Source organism: Xiphophorus maculatus, chromosome 16 (assembly GCF_002775205.1).
Source record: "Xiphophorus maculatus strain JP 163 A chromosome 16, X_maculatus-5.0-male, whole genome shotgun sequence".
NCBI classification, from domain to species: Eukaryota; Metazoa; Chordata; class Actinopteri; order Cyprinodontiformes; family Poeciliidae; genus Xiphophorus; species Xiphophorus maculatus.
Window position 1 is genome coordinate 1,760,152 of NC_036458.1, and position 26,972 is coordinate 1,787,123.

Consider the following 26,972-nt stretch of genomic DNA (forward strand, 5'->3'; position numbering starts at 1 on the left):
GCTTTAGGTTCGATTGTGTAAACAGAAAGAAAACATACACAGTATTCATAGAAAGTTCAGTGGAAGGAGAAAGTTTGTTTGGCAGAACACATTTTGTGGATTGAACAGTTGAGTGAATTAAAAACTTAAATGCTTTATTTAACTTGTACCAATATTTTCTTGGAAGCTTCACACTAATAAATTGTTTCCTTACAAAAAATAAAATTAAAAAGAATCAAAAGGAGAAAACATTTAAGTTTCCAACGTCCTGTTGTTAATTCTAAAGTAAAGTAGAAGAACTACAACTCAAAGAGAAAAGCAGAGATTTAAACAGAAAGATATTAAAACCCAAACAGACGATGCTCTTCACATTATTACTTTATTAGAAAACCATTTTGACTCAGTTTATATCGTCAAGCTGGTTCTTTACAGCATTATTTAAGACCAGTCTTATTTTTCTTTTCTTAATTAATATTAATATTATTACTTTTAGACATGGCTCCTCCCATCTTGTGCAAAATGCTGCTGGTGTTGTGAAGAAATAAAAAGATCCAGTCAAAAACCAAACAAACGGACTCATCAGCTGTGGGTCGTCTGCACGGGGAGCCGGTTCTGTTCGGATGGAGCAGGTAAAGTAAGGCAGCGTTAAAGTCTGGACTGCGTTCATCCAGGAGGCTCTGGATGCAAGGAAAGAACTGAAAACAAAACAAAAAGAAGAAGAAGCAGCAAAACAGGAAATGAGAAGTGACTGAATCTCCTTTGGACCAGAAACTAAATTCTGCTCCATGTTTCCAAACTAATTTTAAGAAAAGCAAAAGCTAATTGGTTCGACCTACAGCTTTATGTACAAACATCCAGAGAAAGAAAGAGCACCTTGTTTTAGCCACAGACGGTAGGAAACTGCAGGTTAACGGCTTCAAACTACAAACCAGAGGCTTTCAGTCACTAAAATGGTCCTAAGAAATTGGAAATCTGAGTGCTGGCAGTAGGTGGCGCTGTGAGACAGTCGAGAGGTCGCTTCTGAGGAATAAAATACATTTAGCACCAGTGATGAAACCGGGAATCTGCCGTTTCAGCGTATCCAGGATCAGTTTCTTTATCTGCAGAGTCAGAACCTCTGGCACGATTTTTAAACTGGATAAATACCGAGACCCAGAGAAAACGTGACGAGTTTTAAACGCGTCTGGGAAAAAAATTAACTGATGACTGAAAACAAAAATATCAAAGCATGTGAAGTCTGTAAATAAGCCGCTGGAAGATTCAAGTTTGGTTGAAGAAGCACAGATTCAGGATGAAGTTGTTGTTTTTTCCTCCCAGGAAACTCGTAGCACCTTTGAATCTCAGAGGTAAAAAACCCTAAAAACATCAAAACCAAAATCCTGAAGATCTGGAGCTTCCGGTCTCATTGACGCTTTGGGTCTTCCTTCCTGTTTTTACGGATTCAGGCCTTTGATTGTCCATTTCAGGATTCTGCTGCTTCACATTTGGTTTTCCTCCTCGTCCTCTTACTGCTGCCCGTTTCAGCTCTCCTCGCCGCAGGGCTTAAACTCGGCCGTGTCTGGATCGGGATCAGGATCCGGCTCCGGCTGGGACTCCATGGCCGTCTCCCAGTCCTCCTCTTCGTCTTCCTCCTCCTGGCCTTTGTCCCTCTTTGTCTTCTGGCTCTGGAGGAGGCGGAGCCTGGCCATGGCCCGGTCGATGGTCAGCGTGCTGATCAGGTTGAAGTCGTGCATGCTGATCAGGTGCAGCAGGAAGTTGCGGCACAGGCTGTGCTCTACGATGGCGGCGGCGTTGTGCTCGGCGAACACCAGGCAGGCCTCGTTCATCTGGTTGTCGGCGATAAAACTGGAAGGGAAATAAACGGAAAATTCGTTTATGTTGGAAGGATGGTTCTGGATGTAGGATATCAGTCCAGTTAATCACCATCAAACTAGATCGGCAATTCAGACCAACTGGATTCCCAATTAATCCAACAGTCACGTTCTAGTGGAATTAACAGAAAATAGTAAAAAAAAAAAAGTTTTCAGATAACAGTCAGTATTATCTTATTAAACATCATTAAATAGAATGAATCAAATTCTTGCCATAAATGTTTCATGATCTAATTTACAACGGAGGATCGCTGGTTCAGGTCGTCTTAGTTACACCAGCAGGAAACTGTCATTTTATAACCAGTGGATTTAGGTAGAAACGACTGGCGCTGACGTTTCTTCCAACCTTTATAAAGTGGGCCAGAACCGGGTCTGCTGCAGAACAGAACAGAGTACACACCCGCGCTTCATGACGTGAAGGTTCCACAGCTTCATGATCTCCTTCTCGCCCTCGTTGACGTCGGTGAACTCCTCGATTTGCTGCAGGGAAGAACAAACCAGTCAGACGACCTGTGGGTTCAGATCCGATACGGGGAACTTTTCCTTTTAATTCCTATAAAAATGATCGAAATTTGTTCTGACTGAGTAAATTTGATTAGAGTTGAAATGAAAAAAAATCAACTTCGGATTGGTCAGACACGTCTCTGGGACGAACCAAATCAAGAAAATAAACGTTTATCTCCAGTTTCTGGGGATAAAATACATAAACCACCCACTTTGGGTCACATATGAACCGGCTGTAACCCCGGGACTCCACCGGAAGCAGGACTTTAAAACGAACACCCTGATTTCACATTTCTAAATTCTTTCAACCACTGCCCCTCTGACTCTTCACAGCTGTATGTACAGAGAGAAGCAGTCTGTCTACAGTCTCCCTGCGTTTTCCGGCACATCGCGGGAGAAACCGGTGGAATCCGGGGGTTTAATCAGACGTTAACAGACCAGCAGCAGAAACGTCCACGCTTTCTTCACTCGTTCTGGCGTGATTCTTGTCACGCCAATCTGGAAACGTTAGAACACAGTCAACAGAAACCAAACTGTTCACAGCAGAAAGTCACCGTTTTGTTTTCTGATTGTCTTGGCTAACAGCAGGAGAATTAGAAATGTTTAAATGAATCTGATGAAACAGAAACACCTGGTTAGAGTTTATTTTGATTCATGAAACGTTGATCAACTTATTTGATCTGCATCAGTGATTTTGCTGATTTACCTCGAAATGTAATGTTTGTTTCTAGTTTTCTCAATTTTGACGTTACGGCGTTTATAACTTTGTGTTTTTATGACGTAAAACACTTTGAACTGCCTTGTTGTAGAAATATGCTATACAAATTAACTTTATTGATCGATTGATAATAACTTGAAACAAGGTCATAATTTCATGATTGTTTTTTCTGACAGAAGTCTTCAGCCTGGTGCTTTGTTCTCACTTAGCCGATTACAGAGACTTCATAATTCATTTTATTTGTTGTTTGTTTATTTATTTTGGATATTTGAAATGTTTTCTGGTTCCAGTTTTAAATGTTCATTAGAAATCAAAGTGTTTTGGTCTCTGAAAGCCTTTGCTAGCGTAACTCAGAACAACATTATTACTGTTCATTGCAGTCACATTGTAAAGTTTGTTTCAGTAACTGGCCTAAAAGAAAGTTTGTCACAGACCTGAGCTTTGGTATAAAATCAGCTTTTATTTATTATGAAGTTAAATAAAAGTTGATTTGGGTGAAGCAAAGTTGGATTTTCAGTAAAAGTCTCTAGATAAACTTTTATCTACCCGTTATAAAAGGCGAATGCTTTGTGTTGTGCTTAACTTTTAACAAGATTATTTCTGTAATAATTTTACCCTGATTTTTATTTTTAAAGTCTCCCTCTACGTCTGCTGGACGGGAAACTTTGCGTCATTCTTGAACAGCCTTTGCTGGTTTCACCCGTTCAGCAGTCGCAGAGCGGTACCAGCTGCAGGGCGCGACCCACCTTGGCGGTTTTCTCGCGCAGCCAGTCGGGGTCCCGCTCGTCCTCGCTGTCCACCTCCATCTCCTGCGCCCTCATCGGCAGGCAGCTGTCGCTGTGGAAGTACAGCCGGTTGTGTCCGCTGACGTACGTCTGCTGGTGCTGCTCCCGGTCGCCGTCCTCTGGCTCCAGGAACTCGGACAGACTAGGCTTCGTCCGTTTGGGTCTGTGGGACGGAGACGGCGGGTGAACGCTGAACCCGGCAGCAAGTAGGTGAACAGGAAGTGAGGGGCGGGGCTTACCTGCAGACCAGGACGTGTGTGACCACGGTCCTCTTGACGGGGCCGTTCCTACTGAAGGCGAAGCCGGGCTGGTGGTGGACGTCCTGAGGGTTTCCTGCGTACGAGCCGTCGTAGCAGTCGTTGATGGAAACCTCAATCTTCGCTCCTTTGGGATGAGGCTGGAAGAACCGCAGGAACAGCGGATTCAGAAAACGCCGGCCGAGGCGGTTTACGGTGATCCAGTTCAGGTTTTAATCTCTGGGACATTCGGTCTCACCACGTAGTTGAAGATGAAGCGTGAGTGCGACAGCTTGAGGTGCTTCAGCAGACTGTACAGCTTTCTGCAGTTCAGCGTACACCAGGGGCAGTGCAGGTCGTCTCTGGCCTCCGTCTGCTGCCGCGTGTTGTTGTTGTACTGGAACTACAGAAGAAGAAGAAGAAGATCGGGTTTGACGAAGGTTTAAGAGACGCCATCAGGTGTAGATCCAGGTGAGCCTCTAACCCGGTCTTTATCAAACTGAGGTTGTGGAATATGTTTCAGATTGTGTGAGTTGCAGAACTTTTATTGTTTTTGGAAAACTATAATGATACATCGCATGCCAGGTGTGTCTGCTGCTACGGCTGTGCTGAGTGGGATGAGCAGCGCTGCGCCCCGCGCTGACTAACTGCATTTTAACTCCCAAAATAAAATGACTGTTATTCATGAGCAATTTGATTCTTCAGAACGGCTCTTTGGCTTGCTTATAATGCTCTGCAAACACATAACAGCTATTAATATGTTTATTTAAATTAAAATGATTTAATCAGTAAATAAATATAATAGATTAATACAACTGGATGAATGATTTTTATATTTAATGGTGCAGAAGAGAAAGCAACTCAAGTTTCTTTTTATTTTCTTTTGCTTCTAAATTACAAATAGAACTAAAATGTCATCAATGACATTAATAACATTTTAAACTTATAAAATGACTTATTTTTTCATTTCCGTGTGTTTTGACGAATTGGGTGCACCGACTTATTGGTGCAGATTTCCTTCATTTGGGGAGATCAGTGAGACTTTCATGTGATCTTATCTACCTCGGCAAAAGTCTACAAATCAGCCACCGTCCTCTTTCTGCTCTGCAGCCAGAGAGGTTTGACCGGCACTGCGACCCACCAGGTCGTCTCTGCACCTTGGCAGTTAATAGGCAACCTACTGTTGCCAACTCTGCGACTTTCTTGCTGTATCTAGTAGGGCTGTTGTAAACGAATATTTTAGTAATCGAGTAATCTATCGATTATTCTTACAATTAATCAAGTAATCAGATTAAAAAATTGATAAGATATAGGTAAATCTGGCATAACACCAGTGTTACTATCGGATATCAATACCAGTCCAGTTTTTCATATTTCAGCTTCTCCAACAGTAACTTTTCTGTAGTTTAGAAAACTAACCTGTACCAATAGTAGCTCACTTTCTACGTTAACCTGATAAAAAGTTGTACAAAAATCTGAAATTATATTCAATTTAATAATAAAGAGGCAGGTTCACAAATACGCTTATAAAAAATGTCTATACTCCAGCTTTTAGTTTATGCATTCATCTTCAGTCAATTTAATAGATAAATTCTCACCTTTCCTCATAACCTGACAAGCTTTGGGTCTGAGAATACGGGAAATGTCTCTGGAGTTGGGGTGGGGGCCAGGCGAACAAACGAACATAAGATGGGGGTGAAGGGAAGGAAATAGACCAGGGGGTCTGAATCTCCGGGGGTGGACCCGTCTTATGATCCACGAGTGTTTGCTGTTAAATGGTTAAGTTGTCCTCACCCTGAAAGACTTTGGGAAACCGCTCTCACCTGATACAAGATGCGTAGCTTCTGTCGAGGCTCCGCTGAGATCTGCTCCCTCCTGGTCTGCATGTCGGCATGCGTGGATTCTTTAACAGCTGGAGGTCAGAGGACAGACAGCGTCACCCTGCAGCCGGGTCACCGTCACACGGACGGATCAGAGCTGAAACTCAGCGTCTGGTTCCTCACCCTGGGCGTGCGTGGCTCTCTGCGTGCTCGGCCGGGTGTCCTGGTTGGTATCGGAGTTGCGGGTGGCCAGAGGTTTGGCAACAGGCGCCGTGGAACAATCGGACGGGTCGGTGGTCCAACGTAGGGTGAACTGCAGGGTTGGACCCTGAGAGAAACTCTCAAACGGAGGCAAACGCTGGAGAGAAATAGAGTGTTGACACTATTTACTGTTTCTGTGTAATTAAATAGGCCAAATATTTTAGAGCAAGAAAGCAGAAAAAGTATGAAATATAAATAATTTCTTTCTTTGGTGGAAATCAAACCCTCAGTTGAAAAATCTGAGAACGGACATGTTGGAGTCAAGTTTTAGGATTTTCACTATAAATTAGTTTTTGTTGTCTAATTCCGTTAGTTTTAGTTAATTTTTTTGCTAGTTTTTATTAGTTAAATATTGTTTCGTTTTGGTTTTTATTACTTGTAGTAGTAGTTTTAATTTGAACTTTGGTTAATTCAAAAAGGTCAACATATTGTGATTATGTTTACATCAACTGGGTAATTATTACTCAACACAAAATACCATTTTCAAAAATTTTAATATATATATAAATAAATATATTCATAAACATAAAATTGAAGGATATTATATCTATAATTTCAGCATGTTTTAGTTTTATAGACACACAATATAGTTCTAATTCTAGTTTTTCCACCATCAATTCCCATTTTTATTTATTTCAGTAAACAAAAACCCAAAGCTAAGAAAGAGGTACAGCTCAAGCAGGGAGTCAACAGCCAGACCACTGAGCCGACTGTAGATGTTGTTTGTGAGCATAAAGTTGCTGTCTGGTTCCAAGTCAGTATTATATCTTCTCTTCCATGCAGCACATGTAGCATTAACTTTAAGAGACTTTTCAGGGCCAGACGGCATGTTGTGGGAAAACTAACTGAAGTTCTGACAGCTACATTAATGCAGCGAAAACCTTACAAGTAAAAACTTGCACAGATTATGTGTAAAAAAGTGAGACTTGCACAACTGTTGGTGAAAATTGGAGTCTTTTGGCAGGAGGAATAAACATTGTCCGGTTGCTGCCAGAAATGTGATTGTCTTGATTTCCAGGTTCAATAAATTGACACAAAGGACTCAAGCAAAACAGCTTCTAATCCCTCTGTAGAGTGCCGGTTTTCTAAGTCTCCACGCCACAACTGAGTCTCTTTTAAATGTTGCTATGAAAAATACAGTTTTAATATGATATTGCATCGTATTGGAGCTAATCTCTGGGACTTGTGCACATGTCCTACCTTCCCATCCAAGATGGTCTCCCAGGTCGCTCTCTTCTTGCCGATGGGACACTCCTCCATCTCCTGCATGGAGACCTCGTACTCCCCGTCCAGCAGCTGCAGACGCCTGCACACAAGCATCAACTCTCACCTCTGGGTTCTGCATCACCAAACCGCAACGCGGCTTTTTCTGTTTCAGAAGGTGAGACTTTTTGCGAGTCGGAAGCTGCGCGCGAGTTTTCACCTGTTTTTATCAAAGACCGTCATCTGAGCCACAAACGTGGTTTCTCCCTCCTCCCTGAGAGACGAGCTCCTCCTCTTCCTGTTGACGGATTCGTCTGAAAAATCTCAACCAGAAACAAGGCGAACGTCTTCATCACTTCGAAAGGTGGCGAGATAAAAACATGTTAAAATAATAAAACATCTCAGAGGTTTTATATGCTCTCTCAATCATTTCTGAATTCAAAATAAAAAGCCAAATCAATCTAGAACAGAGGTCTGCAACTTTTACAGCTTCGAGACATTTTTACTCTCAGGTCAGTCAAATAAACCTCATTTAAGTATTACACTTTTACTTTTTGATAAATATCTACCATAGGACATTTGTCATTTTTAAAGATCCACCACTTTATTTCTATTTTTAGGATTTCAAATAAAGAAAGAATTTAGCAAGAAGAGGATGGATCTTTTTTTCTGTGGGATGAAATTGGTACAAGTTTCAGAGATAATAGTTAATAGAAGTATTTCATCTTTTAATACAGCAAAATCAAATTATTACCAGTAGCAGCAGTTTGAAATAATTGTGCAAATAACTGGGTCAAAGATTCACACAAACTAGTAACATCTTTTTCATTTTTAGCCAAAATGAAAACAACTAAGAGCCACTTGTTGCAGATCAATGATCTAGAATAATCTCGCTGCAACTGTCGAATACATACAATAAACTGGATTATTAAAAAAACAACAATACTGTATAAAAACCTCGTTTTCCCTCTGCCTACCTCCTCTGTGGTGGTTCTCTCCGTTGCTCAAGCCGTGGATCTGGCCTCTGGAGCATCCGGGCCTCGATACTCTGAAGAGCAGAGAGTAGGACTTGACCATGTGCGAGTTACTGGGTTCAAACTCGCTGCTGGGAACCAGTAAGTTAGGAAGGGAGCCCAGTTTGACCAGGACTCCAGCACTGGTCTCTGGGTTCAGAGGGACCTGCTTCTTCCCTGTTGGGACCTGCTTCACCGGACAGCTGACATCCTGGAAAGCAGAGAGGAAACCTCAGCTCCACCTGGAAGCACCAACCCCATTCATATCCACTACTGGACGTCATGTGACTTCACGACGCACCGAGTCGGGAAAATGACAAAATCACACAAAGAATCTGAAAAAGAGACGCAATGTTTTACTATTGTCAACACTATTACAGCTGGATAACAACCAAAGGCATCAAATTTAAATAAAGTTGGAAGTAGCTGAGCTATGCTAGCTTGACTTTGACAAGCTTAACATGTAGACATGCTGCAGAATTTGGTGTTTCTCAGTTCAGTTAACATTAAAATATAACCAGCTCTGACAGACCATCAGTAGACGAGGTGTTGAAATGAGCAAATCAAACACCACTAATGTTCACGCGACTCATTAATAATCACAAAATAAACGTCAAGCCTGAAAACTTTAAACGGTGTTGATGTTCCTGATACACTTGGACGTAAACTCTGTTCTGTCGGCTAGCGGAGCTGTTGTCAGTCGGTTGCCATGGCAACAGGTCTGCACAGAATAACGCAGACACAGAAGGCAACAAGAAATCAGGATAGGATTGGTTTTAAGTTGTTCGCCTGTTGTTGTTTTTTTTAAAATTACCAATATAAAATAGAAATTTGTTTAGTCCTTTCTTGCACCTTGACAGAACCAAAAACAGTTTATAGATTAATTTCCACACATATTTTATGCTTTTCTCACCTTTAACTTAAGCCATGTTTTACAGAAATCGGATAAGAAAAAAAGGTGATGCGACTATTTTATGTGAGATTCCTGCTGGAACGGTCTGGTTTGTCAAAATGACTCAGTGCATAGTAATGGCGCCTGCAGGAGAACATCGCTACCTAGACCGGCCAATAGTAGCTGTCTAATCCAGTAATATGTAATCAATGATCGTCCTGCTCCTCAACACACACCTTCCTCTTCTTGTGGCAGACTTTGACCAGCAGGACCTCCAGAGAAACCGAGCTCTGTTCATTCTCGCTGTCCTGAGACGATTTACCTGAACAAAAACAAGCAAACAAAACAGTGAAGTAAACAGGAAGTCAGAGCAAAAAATCAGCCAATGAAAGACAGCAGAGCGAAAAAAACTCACCAGCTGTATGGAAGAAACCAGTAAAGGTGAGCTGCAGATTGGAGGCCAAACTGCAAGAAGAGAAAAGTGGAATAAGACGAGTTCTTATGGAGCTAAATTAGTCTCAAAAATATTCACAAAGCGTACAAGATTTGTAAGTGAACATAATTTACAAATATGTTACACAATCCAGCATACATTTACAGTTTCAAACTGCACAAGTAGAAATGAATAACGCATTAAAAATGGCAGCTGTGGAATTAGGAGATTTTTCTCCTTTTGTTCCTTTGGTGAATTCTGTTAATGTTTTACTTTTCTAAATGCACATTAACTTGCTGTGTGTGCACACCGTCCCCTGATGGAGGCTAAACTGCTGCCACAAGGTGCTGCTATCGTTAGTTTATAGGGAATTTATTTTTCCAGAAAAAGAAGAACCTTTCCATTTAACTTTGTATATTTCAGCAGTGCAGCTTAGAATCCAGTAATTGTATTGGAAGTGCATGTCTTTAGAAGAATGGTTTTGTCTGTATTTCCAATAAATCTGGTTAATACTCCAATATAATAGCTTTTCTTCTGCTGTGAACGCAGCATTATAATTCTAAATCTCAGAAATCCCAGCTTTTAACTAGCCTTGAACGCATCATCTTCTTTGTGAATCTCTTTCTGTAAGAAAGTCTTAAAAGTCAGAAGAGCATTCAAACTAATTCGTGCAAATTTGAGAAACTCTTTACACACATGTGAATGTAGATGTACGTTTTAATTCATTCTGTTTTACACATTTCTAAATTATGGTGCAGAATTACAAATCTTGTTGTATGCTTTGTGAATCCTTTTGAGACCAATTTAGCTCCGTATGTTCTCTCTGTTATCTGGAGGTTTCTGTGAAATTAGCAGCATTTACCTGAGGGTCTCCTGCTCTCCTCTCATCTTTTCCACTTTGAACAACAGATTGTCTACCTTGGAGGTTTTCCTGTAAAACAGAAGAAGGTATTCACTTAAATTTAGTTCACCAATAAATTTAACACCCTGAACATAGATTTTCTTTTCTCAAAGAGCAAAACAGCATCATAAACATTTACTTAATCCATTGGGATCAAGACCTTTTTTTACACGTCATAATGGGGAAGACGGATAAACAACAACATAAAACATTAAATATATACAAAGTTTGAGCAATTTGACAAATGACTGTTATATTAACAATTTAAGTCTTTTCCCACTGACTTTTTTTCAGATGTTTACTAATTAACTGGTGCAGCTGGTTCCCATTATGATGCATTTACAGTTATTTACATATTTTCTGCAAATCATTTCGTCTCAGTTCTGGCTTCAAAGCTGGAGCTTAATAAAAGAGGAGGAAGCATAATTTTTACATGTTTAATAAGTTATCACAATAACCTGTTGAAAATTATTGAGAAATGACGCCTCTGTTAATAAATATATTTGATTTATTCAATTCTAATCTGTTGTATTTCTGTATTTTTAATAAAATAAAACCAGCTTTCTGTTTTCAAAGGAAGATTTTCACCTTTAAAACTTCAAAAATGTCTGACGCAACATTTAAAAAAAGGTCAAGGTCAATAAAACATTGAGCTGTGCTTCCTGCTTGTTTAGTTCATTCTATATTGACTCAACTTTTTTTACAGCCTTTTCTGCGTAAATACCGACGTTATGGTGCTGAACATGTAATGTGTTAAAATCCTGTAAAGTTATGACTCATTTTTTAGTTCTGATGTCTGATCCTAAAATGTTTCCTTCAATCTGCTGCTTTAAAATCAGCGGAGCGTCTGGCTCAAATAATCTCCATGTTTGATTTATTATCGGTTTGCAGCCGTTGGTGTAGACTCCAGTGGTCTCACATAAAACTTTAACCTGAGCAGTAAGAAGCCAGAGTAACTGGAAACAGCTGCAGAGACTCAGCACAGCGCCGTGCAACAGAAACGGCTGGACACCAACCCAAACACTGGTCCATCAAACTTATCCTCCAATATGGTAACGTTTACTCAACGGAATGAAAATATGTTAGAAAATTACTAATATCAGTCGATATCAATGCAGATATATTATCCCACATAACAAATGTTTTCAATTAGAGATGCACAATAAATCAGCATCAGCCGAACTAAGCAATGTTTAAAAGGGAGGTATCAGGTAATACTGACTTTTATGAGATTTATGTTGCATTTCATTTTACCAGAAAAATCCGATTGAGATTAAAAATCTCTAACAATCGAATCCTGGGAGAGACTGGCAGCGGCACACAGAGATTATCGAACATTCACAGCAAATGTAAAACCTTTTCAACCTGTTATAAATCTTACTGACGAACAGTTTCAAACAAACAAACACATTTAAGAGAAACATGCATGTATAAAATGCCACTACAGACATCAACTCTTGCTAGCCTCAAGAGATAAACAAGATCTGATCCTGAAATAAAATCCCAAATTTAATCTAAGCTTCTTCACCAGCTGTTGAAAACAGGAAGTGAAAAACAAAGAATCGATTAAAAATCCTAAATATTTAAACTGTTACACTTTTCAGATCGTCATTTGTAGTAATGACAGGAAGATCCTAACTTTCAAATCTCCAGTTGGAAAACATAATAACCTCCAATTTATATGCATTTAAAACAAGCTTAAGATGATAAAGATATGTCTGTAAAACTTTAAAAGCTGACTGTAATGGATGATTAAAAGCACTGTTAGGTGAGAGACCGGAACAATAAAAAAAGTATGACCAGAATAAAAATTTAATCCATCTCAGTGCTGGCTCAGGAAAGTTTTTTTTTTAAGTGAATGAACTCCAGTAGTTTTCAGTGAGTAAAAGAACAATATTTGTGCTGGGAAGCGATATCTAGCTGAATATTTTAACATCTTCTGCTCACCAACACTTCGCCCTCTAACGTCACCAAAAGAAAAAAACTTCACCAAGCCACATGTTTTACACCAACTGAGCTCACTTTTCACCCAGAAGCTCTGCAACCCGACATCCCAGCACTGCACCACCTGTAACCTCACAGCCTTTCACTGCAGCAAACCACAAACTACGCGTGTATCAGCACGATCTTCATGCAAAGCAGCCCCAACTGAAAAACACTCCTTCTCCTAACTGATCTTACCGGCCCCCATCCATCTCCAGCAGCCGCCATGTCGGTCGACTTTCACCCAAGATAACAGTTGACCTGCTTTAAAAAAAACATCTGCAAACATCTTACCTTCTGGTGTTACTCCTGGAGTTTCTGTGGGACATATAAGTGAGCGTCCTGTGCAGGAATATCGGCTGAAAGGCAACAAGCAGAGAAAAACGTGTTGTTAATAATCCTCTTCTCCAGCACTCCAGGTAATGAAGCTTGTAAGAAAAGGCAGAACTCACAGCTATCAAGTTTCTTGTGCGGAGGAACCTGTAGATTTGTGTCGGCTCTGCAAACAAACATGTTAGCGACACATTATAAGTCATTTAGGTTGGAAAAGTCTGTAGGAAACTTAATGTGATCATTAAAAGTTTCAAAACGACTTTTAATGATCAGACTTTATGCAGCTTTCATCAACGTAAGTACAAGACTTTTTAAGACCTTTATGAATGAAATTCAAGACCTGCATCACGACAGAAATGCACAAAAGCAAATCGCATATTTTACATAATAGTGACAAACTTTTTTATCCATAATGCAAAGAGTGAAGATGAACTTCGTCCAACCGACTGGCAATAATTAAAACTTACTAACGATTGATGCAAGAAAACTGGCTAGCAACAGTTTATTAGCTGCTAGCTAGCATTAGCCTCAATCGCCTTGAGTCACAAAACGTCGTGTGCGACTCAAACTTTAGCCTGACAGCAAGTCTCACCAGAATATTAAACTATATAAAATATACAAGCTTTAATAGACAAAATTTAAGACCAATGTTTATATTTAAGACCAACTTCCATGTTTTTGATACATTTAAGACATTTTAATGTCTTAATTTTAAATGCATAAATTTAGGAGACATTTTAAGGATCGCTGACACTCTGGATCAGCTCTGCTAAGATGAAGACATTTGAATTTGTGTCCACATTTTGAACACCATTTTATTTATCAACCTTTATTCAACCAGGAAAAGATTCACTGAGATCAAACATCTCTTCTCCATGAGTGTCATGTCCATCACAAGCAGAAGCAATGACGACATAAAACCTGAAAGATGATGAATCAATTCTAAATCGATCCAATAAAAATGCTCCTGAATTATTAAACACAGATGTAAACATGTCTAAGGCTCATTACAAGCAGACACCTCAAAAACAAAGATGAGAGCTTCCCGGGTGTTTCTGGGTAATGTAGATGTAAAGCAACCAGATCAGGAACTGCCTTGTAGTTTGGACGGCCGTCCAAATGGAGATTAGAATAAAGGATGAAGAGTGAGACTTCAAATCAGTAGAGGAATGCAAATAAAGCAGATCAGTATCGTCGAATGGATGACGCAAATAAACTGGAAGCTGCGCCGTTGACGACGCATTCAAACACATTTCAGCAGAAACCAAACAAGCCGTCGAGCTGCAACCCAGCAGATCAATGCTTTCTAGGAATCTGGATTACACTGGATGAGCTCAAGCTCCAAATCTGAAACACTCAACATGTTAGTACCAAGAAAGGATTATTCTGCTTTTTTTAAAAAATAATTAAAACTCCAGTTTCCTGCCATTTTAAATCACCTTAGATCAAGTAAAACTTGACTACAGAAACTTGTCAAACTGGATTCTTCTATGTTGCAGAAAAGTTTTGAATGTTGTGCAGATTTGAACACTGAATTTAGACTGAAATCCACTGTTTAAAAAAGTGAAAACTTTGTTAAGCAATCTTTTAAAATCATCTATAATTTCTCTGTTTTTCCAAGTCTCAGGGGGAATTGAAGCTGATTTTCTAATCCACCTGTTAAAGGGTAATCAGAGACATAAAAGCTATTAAATCAAAGACTGGAATGTGGAACAAGTTCAATGTAATAAAAATGCAACAAAAGCATCTGCAATAAAGTTAAATGAGACATTCAGTTTTACTCAGCAAGTTAGTTCTTGTGGTGCTGCATGAAATTATACAACCTTCAGAAAACCATTACATTTTAGGATTATTAACAGTACATTTAGGTCATAGATTTGTTGTAAGATCAGACAAAAAGTAGTTTTCAACTAAAAATTTAGTTTTGATGTCTGAAACCCACCGAATTATTTTATGCAGCACATTCCAAGTCTGAGGTGGTTCAAGTGTAAAACAAGACAGTAAAAGTGAGCTTTTTAAAATGTTCACAAACAGTATAAAGTATAATTATCTGGGTATAAGACTTAAAAATAGTCTCAACTTGTGAAAATACAAATTTTTGTGTTTTTATACACAAAGTAAAGATCCACAGATCAAAAACAGTAATTTCATTCAGGTTTGACCAGTCTGGGTGTGACTGTTTTTCAGTTTGGATCCTATCTAGAGTAGATTGGTATAATTACCCAAAAACTCATTCAAATACCAAATGTTTTGTTTTTAACAAATATAACAACATTTTCACAGATCTTGATGATAAAACAGTTATCCAGGATCCAATTTGGATTCCATCTAGTTGCCTAAGCAGAAAAACACAACACTGTTTATCTCTCAGTTTTAATGCAAATAAAACTTTTCACAAAGCAAAACATTTTATGATTTTAAAATATTCTTAGTTTATTTTTGACCTGTCTAGGGGATTTGATTTAGCCTGAAACATTTTTGTGTCTTCTCAGTTTAGTTTTAATGAACTAAACTGTGAAATAGCCTTTGATTTGGAACAGATGCTTACTTACGTCATTTATTAACGATTAATAAGATTTTGCGGGAGAGGGTTGACATTAGCTGCTCCCCTCATCTTTACAACTGCATGGCCAGAGTGAAACTTCCTGTATTGCTAAATAGGCCCTCAGATGTGCATCTTCACACATGCAGCTCGGTGACAGTTGGGACTCACTCTCGAAGGCCTGCAGGAACAACTCGTGGTCGGCCTGAATCAGTTGCATGTTGGGCTTCTTGGCTGCGGCGGAGGGCGGCTGGTACAACCCGTTGGTTTTTCCTCCAGAACCGAAACCCACATGGTGGTGGCCTCCACCTGAGGAGCTCTGCTTGTGCGGAGCCATGGAGGTCAGAGGCTGGGGGAGAAATGGAGCTGGCTCCCCACCTGAAGTGGGGTGTAGTGGTAAAGAAATAAATAAAAAAGAAGAAATTCAGCTGCTCTTCCTTCCTTTGTCAAAACAAAAGAGGCAGCGATGGTGGTTAAAAAAACAACCGCTAACGATAAACTCAAGTCCTCATTTTAAAGACGTGTAGCTAAATTTCTAGAATGTTAGATTTGAGACTGACTGGGCGACCGAGTTCCGCTTAACTGTTATTAAACCTGTTTTAGCGGTTAGGTGGTCGAAGAATGCGCGGAACAACAGAACAGCCTCCGGCGAGCTGAGGCGGAAACCCCGGGCTAACCGGTTAGCATCGCCCCAGTTTCCACGGAGAATGTCGGTAAAATAACCCCACGGCGACACGAAGAAACGGGGAAACCGTTACAACGGCAGCACCATAATCCATTTAAGGCAAATGATTAACTGCAAATGAACATTGTTGTCGCCGAGTGTCTGTTAGCAAGTTGGATGTAAAATAGGAGGAAGCTTACCGACGTATCCCCAATCATGTCCGGTCAGCATTTTCACAATAAAAGCATAGTTAAAATTAAATTCACTTTACGACGGTTGATTTTAAAAAAGACAAGTTCATCTTAACAAATTATTTCACCAGATAAATTCACTGAAATTAAGAATCTGGTATAAGTACACAGAGCTTACATAACATTCATAACAAAATAAAAACACTAACACCATCATGACTAAAACAAATAACTCTAAACATTTACAAACAATTTCTTCTTTAAATCATTAAGGGCAGCCTTAAAATCATGACAACAAAACTGAAAATTAGTTTTTAATAAAATTTGAATTTCACACCACAACAATTAAGCATATTGAAAAGTGTGGTAGAAATAGGTGCACCAACAATAGAAACCGAGATTTTTTAAAAAAAAAAAGATAGTAATACCATTAATACCGACCTACTGCAAAGTATGTCCACATACTGAACGCTATACGTTCAATATTTGATCAGGGCTTATTTTACATTTACATAAAATTACTAAATCAACAGCTATGGACGATCTGCTTTTATTCTGAAGTTTTAAATCGTCCCATTTCTCCCTCTTTCCTCTAACTTCAGTGACTTGAAAGAGGTACACTGCAGCAGAAGGATGACTCGTGTTTAGAGATCCCGCCTTCTAATTTCTTTACCCAATCACCGCGCTTGCTACTGACATGCTGAGCGCTCATTGGTTGCTGCAGATATTAGAAGCAGGCGGCGCAGAGTTGAGGCACGTTTGCCGCCTCCTGTGTTCAGAGGAGCCAAAAAGCGTTTTAAAATCACTGTTCACTGTAACCTAAAATTATTTCAGTCAGATTTATATGTTTTCTGAACACAAGAATAATTGGAAATCATTTGAAATGCAGCGCAGACTTCTTGGTAATAAAATTAACAGACGTTATTGCCAAAATGGAGATTGAAAGACTATAAAAGTGTTGCAAAAACATGTTTTTTTGTTTGTTTGTTTTAGTTTTATAACCGGACATCTTTATGGTATTCTGAAAAACAATTAGAATCATCTATAAGTTAATAAGCCTTTATTATTAAATACCTGCAGACAGACAGCGGAGCACCTTCTCACATAGGCTGCTCCAGCTCCGCTGTCGTAGGGACAGATACAGGAAATCCTTCCTGCCACATGCCATCTCACTGTACAGTAAAAGCTAAATCATTGTTCTGCACTAATCAGTCCAATTTCGCACAACTGCACTGTGGCACACTTGCTGTACATATATTTACATATACATACTGTTTCTGCATTTTTTGAATCTTTGCAAGGACTGCTCTAAGCTGCTTTTTATATTGACAGCATGTTATATTTTATTCTTATTTTATCTTGTCTACATTGCTACTCAGTGGTGGTTGTTGTGTGTCTTGTCTCTATGCAGGTGTAACTGCGAAATAATTTCCCTGCTGGGATGAATAAAGTAATTCTATTCTATTCTATTCTATTCTATTATCCTTCTTGATAACCTCTATATTTCTCTAAAAATATTTGTATTTTTAGAGAAATATCTGTTTATAATATATATTTACATCAAGTTAATCTGCGTGCATCTACATCTTTGCTCAGTTTAATAACATAACAACCTAAAATAAAATGTGAACTAAAGCTTCACTGTTTCAAAACTAACACCGGAAAAGGTTCTAATAAAACAAAAAAATAGCATAAAATGTAAATAAATCAGCTTTAGACTGCAGTCTGGGTCAAACCCAACCCTGATAGAGCCGTCATTGGTCACAGCTGGAGATTAATTCACTGCGAACATAGGATCAGTGGGTACATTCAGCTAGTGAAGTCAAAAGCTATTTCTGTCCTCGGTATGTTTTTGGGTCAGTGGTTTAGCCTCATGTTGGCAGCAGTATTTCTATCTGTTTCAGGAAGTGTTTACTTCCCTTTTGTTCATATAGATGTTGATGGTGTGATGCTCTTTTTTCTTTTCACTTAATTTTATATTTTTCAGTGCTGAGTTCAGAGTAGAAAGGTTTAAAAATGTAAGAGAAGCAAACAAGTTTCAGGTCAGTTTGCCTTGTCGATGGAAAACATCAAGAAGCATCCATACTTCATGATGCAATCACTAAAAAATAAACAAATGTAATACATTTATTAAATCTGTATATATACAGTGCTTTTACCAAAGAAAAACAAAGATTAATCAGTGCAAAAATATCTGATCTCTGTAGCGCCAACCTGAAGGTAAAACAAAACAGTTTGTGTCCAGCATGTGTGGAGTCTGCAGAGAGGTTAGGTGGCTCTTAATAGCTCTGCCTTAAATATCTAACAATAATCGGGTGTTTTAAATATAAATATAATAATAAATGCTTGTTTTAGCTGGATCTTTTCATACAATAACTTGATTTTACATGAATAACACTAAAAATGCTAGTGATATTTAGATCCATAGAAAATGCATCTATTATCATTTCTGAAAAACTTTAGTTTTTAAAATTATTATTTTAAACCCTAAAAACGTAAAAACAATAACATTTTGGGTTTGTGGTATAAAAAGTTGACTAATTTTTAGAAAATTATATAAAAATAGGCTCATACATAAATCCTTTTGTAATACAAAAAGTGCAATAAGCACAAAAACAACAAATATTTTATCAAATAATTACACTAAAAATAAATAGTAATCAAAAACGTCAGAGGCTGAATTAAAATGACATTTATTAGTCACATTTCCTTTGATATCATGACTACAGTTGTTTTCACTCAAACATGTTGGAGTGAACAGTGATAGTAAACATGGGGACTGACCTGTTACAGCAGATAAAACCTAATTTAATTAAATAAGACATGTTTTAAACACATGGCACAAACAGGGCAAGCAATGGGAAACTGCAGAACACGTGTATAAAACCTTAGAAACCTCTAAACACACAAAAAATAAATAGACACAAAAAAGCAAGATTACGTTTGTCAGAGCATTTTGGTTCAGAGTTTATAGGTAATCATTAAGAATAATAAACACGATATCAGTTCTGGGTTAACTGGATCCAGTGCCTGAGATGGAGGAACTGAAATAAAAGCCATTTCTGACAGTGACGTGCGGTGAGGATCATAACTGGTGAGACACCAACTCATTTTGTACAAATCCAAAATAGAAGCTTATTTTTCAGATTTGACCTTTAATAAAGTTTTTAATTGTGTTTTAATCAATTCAATACTATTCAACAATAGCAAGAAAACAAACTAATTAATATAAGGTCACATTTATTTTTTTAATTTTGAATGTTTTCTTTGGCTAACTTCTTCCTTTTCTGATTAAAATTGAAATTTTTGTATGATCTTACCTTTGTATTTTTCTGACAGCCTTAAAAGGTTTTATTCTGACTGTATTTTTAGTTTTCTGACCGTTTTCAATCTTTTCAATGAGCAGAAGAAAACCTGTTGCTCAACACTGCCTCCTATTGGTGAGAAACGGTACTTCCTGTTTCACCCTGCGCACTTTTACTGCGCATTTACAGCCGATTAGAAAGACTAAATATGCCACTCACATTTATTAAACATATTATACAAACTGAGGAACGTCAACATATATAGAACATGTGTTATTTAATAAATATATTAGCGATGCTAAGAGAACAGTAATGGGCATGCGCCAACTGCTGTGTGCAACACAGCGCCCCCAGAGGTAAGGCACGGCACTACACTGCCTAACTTCTTTCATGTATTTCAACAGGCAATGTGTAAATTCTGCGATTTTTACTATTAAAAAATTGCTGTTCTTGATATTACAAATAAAAAAACAAATTAATACAAGATATTTTTATTTTCTCTCATCATTATTAGCATCTATTTTACTTTTCAGGATTACAGGAGAGTTCTCCCCTGACAGCATGCGGCTGATCAAGAGGTGGCTATGATTCTTTTGTTTGAAATAAATATGTTAGCTGAGTTTTAAAACATGAATGAATTAATAAATTAACATTTCAAGGATTTTCAAGCTTGTCAAACGGATAAAGTGCCACGCTTCCTTCAAGAACCAGTCATGGTTTCTTTGTTGTAGAGCAGCAGACAGACCGAGATTAAAAATTAAAACACCGAGACTCAGTGGACTGGACCATCAGTCAAACTTCCAGCAGGAACAGTCTGACCGTCATGCAGGAGGTGTTTAGTGTTTTCTCAGTAGTATATAGGCCATGAGCAGGACAAGGCCCGCCGACAGGCCTGCAATCACAAACTGGTGGATGGAGAGGACGTGCTCCAGCGTGTGGATCCGCTCCTCCATGGCGCTGGTGTGGAAGTAGTCGTAGATGCCGGCGGTGATGCTCCACAGCGCCCACACGGCGTCCACCACCAGCGGCATGGTGGGCGAGGCTCAGCCGCAGGCCGCAGTGGCTCCGTCAAAGCCTGGAAGGAACGCAACGATTCAGCTGGAGCTACGCGAAAAAGCTGATAAAACATATATTCCATGAGTACGTCTTAAAATTCAGTTCACACTGATCAGTTCCTCCAGGAATCCATGACTGATTTTGGAATTTTTTGCAATCAAAAATCACAGATTTTCTGGGACTACTTTAGAAATATTTACGGGAAATTTTGCAATATTTGAGTTCAAATAAGACGTCATATTAGGCAATTGCAGATAGAAACAAAAAGAGGAGTAAATTTCCACCACACAACTCAGAAATTTTTAGATCAAAGTAAAAAATATTCTAGATAAACAACATTGAAATTTCTGAGTTTAAAAAGTCGACAATTTTCTAGAAAACCCATACATTTTTAGACTAATCTCAAAAATATTCTAGAAAACAACGTTGTAATTTCTGAACCCCCAAAGTCAACCATTTACTTTAAAAAAAAACTGGAATTTGTTTAGAAACGTAGAAAATGTCCAAAAGTAAAAGTTTAGACTTTTGAAACTTTTTCTGGAAATTTTTTATTTTAATCTCAAAATTTCAGATTTATCTTCAACTTTTGGAGCTTATAAGATTTTCTTGTTTTTTATTTCAGAAAACGTCTGAGATTAATCTAACATTTTCTGAGATTTTTTTTTTTTTTTTTAGCAATCTTTCGACTTTTGGAGCTCAGAAATGTCCTTGTTTTTTCAAGAAGAAAAAAAAGAATAAATTTCATACATTAAACTCGAAATTTCAGATATTTTTTTTCAAGCTAATTTCTGACTTTTCAAACACAGAAACTGCATGACAATAAATGTGACCCTTTATGACTCGCCACATCGACCGCAGACTACATTAAATCAGGCTGAGGGACGAGTAGAAGTAAGAAGTACTGCCATCTGCAGATGGGAGTTAGCATCATTTTAACCCAGTTTTCGACAATTGTTGCGGAAATTTTGCAACACACACACAATTGTGAATTATATATTTAAGCAAAACATGTGGGAATCTGTGGAATTTTCGCGTGAAATGTTTTAAACCAGAAAACCAAGAAATTACACCTTAGAAGAACCATATTCTGATCTCTCTCCTCCAAAGAGAAATAAACGCAGAAGGACAACCATGCATTGGTTGGGGCATGCTCTATGAGTATGTTATTAGAAATCATGCATAGAAATGAACATACTCATATAAATGAACATACTCGTCACATTTCTGTTTAAAACGTAATTTCTACCTTGATTATATGTAGTATTCTAAATTTCTGAGACTGGATTTAGAGTTTACTTACTTTGTATTGTTAAGAAAGTAAGGTTTAAAGATTTCACTTTGTGTATAATAAATCTGTGTTTCTTTCAGAAATAATTAAAAAATATTGAACTTTTTCACGATGTTGTCATTTCTGGAGCTGCATTGTACCTGTGCTAATTAGCCACATGCTTGCTAGCAAACGCCTCTGCTACCTAAAACAAACGTTTAAGCTTTATTACTTACAGCACGGGTAGGTCATAAATATCATGAAGACCATAAATATCCATCCACCCAAACGTGCTTCCCCGACCATTACATTCTCAGATTACAGCAGCAGAAATGTTGAAATCCAATCTGTTGTGAACTATCAACTTCCGGGTGTGCTCCACTGTCAACATTCCCCTTCCCTACAAGATGTCTATTGCAAAAGTTTACATTTTAAGGATTTCACCTTGTAGTCCAGAATAAAATCCATAAATTGACATCTAAAATATCTCAAAGTTAGTAATGGCATTTGTGGAAAAATTCGGCACTGATTATGGAATTTAGAAGAGGATGGTTTTGATTTTATTACTTTAAAGAGAGTTAAACCGGTCGGTGCGCATCATGAGTCGGTCTGCGGCTTTGATTGTGGACTAACTGCATGTGCAGCTGTCTAGGTGTAAATCTTCAAGGAATAATACCGAAGAATCTGGAAGGGAACAATTGCTTTGGCACTTTATGCCATTAAATGAGATCGTAACGTCCGAGAATTCTGGGTAGGCGCGGTGGCCAAGTGGTAAGGCGTCGGTCTCGTAAACCGAAGATCGCGGGTTCGAACCCCGTCCGTGCCTAGCTAATCCGGCTGATAACCAGGATGGGTTTTTTTTTTTACCTACAAATTAACCGTATTTGTTACTTTATCTTCTCATTTATATAAGTTTTGAACCTATTTTTTCCCTAGACGAGCACAAAATGACAATACAGAGGAAAAGGTTTTTTTTAACAGGAACTGACTGATGATTTGAGAATACAGAGGAGATACTTAAAAACAGAAGAACTGAGATACGAGTCATTTATGCAAATGAAAAACAAAAAGTTAATAACAAAAGAGAAAATAATGTAGTAGAAAAGGAAAAGTGGCCAGTTTGTCACTCCATTAGTCTCTAAGTCTAAAGCAGATTAACTACAGACATAACTGAACAGAACTGTCTGAATGGCCTGAAACCTGCGCAAAGTTTTATAAAAATGGCAGCCATTTCAGACATTAAAGTCAAGTTGTTCAAAATTATTCAAAAATTGAAAAAACTTAGAAACCAGTCTGGAGCCGAAATCAAAATATGCCAATTCGGTTCAGCCATTTCTTTAAACCCATATTTCAGTTAAATTAAACTTTAACTGAATTTTCATCCCTGCTCTATTGTAGAAAGTTCAAATTCCAGGTTTGAAACTGACAAAAAAAAGCAACTGAAAAATGATTTTAAAACAGTTTGAAACTGAAAATAAAGTTTTGAAACCAAAAAATGTTACAAAACTGAAAAGAAGAGGTGAATCTGAAAAAATATTCAAAACTACTTTTCAAAAAATACAAAATGAAAAACAAGATTTGAAACTGAATAATTATTTTGAAAATGAAATAAAAGTTTGAAACGGAAAAAAGAACTTAAATCTCAAAAGTAGTTTTTCCACATCTTTTTTGGTTTTTACTTTTTTTTTCAGTTTCAAAGTATCTTTCATATATATATATATATATATATATATATATATATATATATATATATATATATATACACACGATTTGATCTGGGCCCTGTTGCATAAGACTGACTTATGCAACAGGGCCCAGATCAAATCGTGTATATATATATATATATATATATATATACACGATTTGATCTGGGCCCTGTTGCATAAGACTGACTTATGCAACAGGGCCCAGATCAAATCGTGGCCATAAGGTGCCAGGTGCTGCCCGTCACCAGAAGTGCTGCAATAGCTGCCACTGCCACAGTCTGAGCCTAATATCTGTCACTTATTATTGAATACAGAGACACTATTTATTAATATTATAACAGTTTGTTAAAGGGTTTTACCAATAGGTGTTCATGGTTTTGTGATCCACCAGGAGGGTACAGTCAAAGGGGTCAAAGGTTGTGTAGGTGGTTTCAAAACAAATATTTTCTCTGGACCTGGAATTTGAACTATCTGTGATGAAATAGGTAGGATGTAGGGATGAAGTGAAAATATAAAGCATTTCGTTTTCACAAGAATTTCAGCAGTCTGTCTTTGTCTTCATTCAACTGCAGGTAAGGTTTTAGTCTGAATGTAGGACATATTTACTCCATCAGGTCACTGAGAATTATTTCTTTCACAGGTTTACTCTCTGAAAATGAGGCTGTCATTTGTTCTCGTTCTTTTTTCTATCTCTGCTGCATTCAGTGGTAAGTTTAACATCTCCATCGATATTTTTTTTCCTCAAAAATAAAAACTAAAAACTGAATGGATGGATGGATGGATTTCTGTTTGAACTTTTCTTTCTCTCTCAGGGAGTGAGGCCATTCGAAGCCTGGTCTTCCCCAGTGAAACCAGTACCAGCTACGTAGAGATGATCGCTACAAAGCCGCTCAAGCTGACAGCGTTCACGCTGTGCATGCGTGTGGCTACCGAGCTCAGCGGCGAGAGAGAAATCCTCCTGTTTGCGTATCGGACCAACGACTTTGATGAGCTGAATGTGTGGCGGGAGCTGGATGGAAGGTGAAACCCTCAATTTTGTGTTTATTTGGCAAAATAAACATAATAAATACATTCATTTATTCAATGAATGGCATAAATTCAAGAGTTCATTTTTCAAAGTGATATTTTCACATTATTTTTTACATACATTTATAAACATCAAAGTTCAAAACTAAGTATTTAATGCATGAGTTTGCAAACTAAATATTTAGCTTTCAAATTAAATATTTAGTCAGAAAGATAAATATTTAGTTTGGGAAATAAATTATTACTTTGGAACTAACTAGTTATCAAACTAAATATTTGAATTGGAAACAACTAGTTAGCTTGAAAACTAAATATTTTGCCCAGATTTAAACATTTAGTTTGGTACTTTAGTTTTAGTTTGTATACAAAATGCTAGTTTGTAAGCTAACTAAATATTTAGCTTCTTAACTGAATATTTTTATTTGAAAACTAAATATTTAATTTTCAAACTAAATGATTGGTTCCAAATTTACGGAGCCCTCTAGGGGACATGGGGAATTTTTTTTCTTTTGCGTTCCCTCGCAATACTTTTGCGTTACCTCGCAATACTGTACTGATCAGTTATGCAGCATAATTGAACACTGCAAGCCTTTCCTACGGTGGGCGCCGTACTTTATGCTTTAATATAAGGTTATGTGAGGTTTTTCCATGAATGTTAGTATCTTTTTGTGAAATATCTGAAGTTTTATATCTTTCTTTAGGATAGAAAGGCACCACAAACCTACGATATAAACATAAACCTTCCGTAAGTAGGAAAGACATAAAAATACATCCTAATTTGGACTATTTCTGAGTTATTATCGCGAGTAATAAATCATCTGACAGTTTTGATTGTGTCTCTGTTGTGTTCGTAGTCTGAATGGTTTAAAGAGCTGCTTTCAGTGCCGCTCCATCTTCGCCTTAACAGACATAATAAATAAAAACTTGTTAACAGTAAAAACTATTTGGTGCAAAACACTTATTGAAAATCGATTTTTTTAACTGCATGTTTATGTCTGTTAAGGCTAAGATGGAGCGGCACTGAAAGCAGCTCTTTAAACCATTTTTATTTCTTTCCTACTTACGGAAGGTTTCTGTTTATATCGTAGGTTTGTGGTGCCTTTCTATCCTAAAGAAAGATATAAAACTTCAGATATTTCACAAAAAGATACTAACATTCATGGAAAAACCTCACATAACCTTATATTAAAGCATAAAGTACGGCGCCCACCGTAAGAAAGGCTTGCAGTGTTCAATTATGCTGCATAACTGACCAGAACAGTTTTGCGAGGTAACGCAAAAGTATTGCGAGGTAACGCAAAAGAAAAAAAATTCCCCATGTCCCCTAGAGGGCTCCGTACAAATTAAATATAGTTAGGAAGCTGAATATTTATTTTGCTAACTAAATATTTAGTTTCACACCTATCTAATTTCTAAACTAAATATTTAGCGTCCTAACTAAATACTTAATTTGAAAGCTAAATATGTAATTTATGAACCTTAGCTGTGTCACTCAACCTGTATTTGCTGTAAAGGTGCTAATGGTGGATAAACAGGAAAACCGTCATCGGAGGCTAAGCTAACTAGCTTGAACTTCACAGGCTAGCAGCTCCACATTTATAAATCCCGCCTCCGGGATCTGATTGGCTGTTTGATCTACATACGTTTCAGCAAATATGTTAAAAAAAAAACATGTTTCATAAACGTTACACGCTTTAGCTTTATCTTAGCTAAAATTAAAAACCACACAACTTTCTGTTTAGATTGTCCTTCTACCTGAGTGGGGATGGAGTTCTGTTCCAAGTCCCGGACCTCGGCTACCTGCAGACTCACCTGTGCTTCACCTGGGACTCCAGCTCAGGCGCTGCGGCTGTCTTCATGAACGGCAGGAAGAGTCAGACCAAAATCTACCGGAAGGGTCACACCATCCGCCCCGGAGGCAGAGTCATCCTCGGCCAGGATCCTGACAGTTTTCTGGGCGAATTTGATGCAAAGCAGAGTTTTGTGGGAGAGATTTCTGATGTGACCGTGTGGGACTCCGTCCTGTCAGACCCTGCCATCCAAAGTCTGTTTAATGGGAGAAGGGTGGAAAAAGGAAATGTGTTTGACTGGGAAACTGTGGAGCTTATACCGTTTGGAGAGGTGGAGGTCATGTATGTTGATCTGATCTGATTTTGATTATTTCAGGATGGAGAAAATATTCAGTTTTCTTTCTTTGGGCAAATAAAATGTATCCTGCAATATTTTTGTTGTGATCATCATTTGTGCACAAATTGATAGAATACAATATTTTAAAACGTGTGT

General features: G+C 37.9%; 2 protein-coding genes, 1 long non-coding RNA gene and 1 other non-coding gene across 4 annotated transcripts; 2 read left to right on the forward strand and 2 right to left on the reverse strand.

Annotated features, from left to right (window-relative positions):
- Positions 1-339: 339 nt before the first annotated feature.
- Positions 340-16,336, reverse strand: LOC102238308 (polycomb protein suz12-B-like). Its single transcript, XM_014470303.2, has 16 exons — positions 15,646-16,336; positions 13,052-13,098; positions 12,894-12,958; positions 10,578-10,646; positions 9,698-9,747; positions 9,519-9,604; positions 8,355-8,601; positions 7,598-7,700; positions 7,375-7,480; positions 6,097-6,271; positions 5,917-6,005; positions 4,353-4,496; positions 4,097-4,254; positions 3,819-4,020; positions 2,251-2,330; positions 340-1,824 (listed from the first exon to the last, which is right to left on the reverse strand). Exons 1-16 carry the CDS (start codon positions 15,809-15,811, stop codon positions 1,500-1,502), a joined length of 2,112 nt encoding a protein of 703 aa, XP_014325789.2. The 5' UTR covers positions 15,812-16,336; the 3' UTR covers positions 340-1,499.
- Positions 16,337-19,005: 2,669 nt separating this feature from the next.
- LOC111611740 lies at positions 19,006-22,326 on the reverse strand. The gene is made up of 2 exons (XR_002754196.1): positions 22,194-22,326; positions 19,006-20,709 (listed from the first exon to the last, which is right to left on the reverse strand). It is a non-coding gene; the product is annotated as an uncharacterized LOC111611740 (long non-coding RNA).
- Positions 22,327-22,711: 385 nt separating this feature from the next.
- trnat-cgu lies at positions 22,712-22,783 on the forward strand. The gene has a single exon. It is a non-coding gene; the product is annotated as a tRNA-Thr (tRNA).
- Positions 22,784-24,132: 1,349 nt separating this feature from the next.
- LOC102233634 (pentraxin fusion protein-like) lies at positions 24,133-26,911 on the forward strand. The gene is made up of 4 exons (XM_023349712.1): positions 24,133-24,235; positions 24,304-24,370; positions 24,476-24,683; positions 26,432-26,911. Exons 2-4 carry the CDS (start codon positions 24,319-24,321, stop codon positions 26,838-26,840), a joined length of 669 nt encoding a protein of 222 aa, XP_023205480.1. The 5' UTR covers positions 24,133-24,235; positions 24,304-24,318; the 3' UTR covers positions 26,841-26,911.
- Positions 26,912-26,972: the final 61 nt, after the last annotated feature.

Coding starts and splice junctions, on each gene's coding strand:
- LOC102238308 (XM_014470303.2), bottom strand. CDS start 15,811: ATGGCTCCGCACAAGCAGAGCTCCTCAGGTGGAGGCCACCACCATGTG. Junction 6,006..6,096: donor GAGAGCCACGCACGCCCAGG/GTGAGGAACCAG, acceptor TCTGACCTCCAG/CTGTTAAAGAATCCACGCAT. Junction 2,331..3,818: donor TGCGCGAGAAAACCGCCAAG/GTGGGTCGCGCC, acceptor TCTTCCCTGCAG/CAAATCGAGGAGTTCACCGA.
- LOC102233634 (XM_023349712.1), top strand. CDS start 24,319: ATGAGGCTGTCATTTGTTCTCGTTCTTTTTTCTATCTCTGCTGCATTC. Junction 24,371..24,475: donor TATCTCTGCTGCATTCAGTG/GTAAGTTTAACA, acceptor TTTCTCTCTCAG/GGAGTGAGGCCATTCGAAGC. Junction 24,684..26,431: donor TGGCGGGAGCTGGATGGAAG/GTGAAACCCTCA, acceptor CTTTCTGTTTAG/ATTGTCCTTCTACCTGAGTG.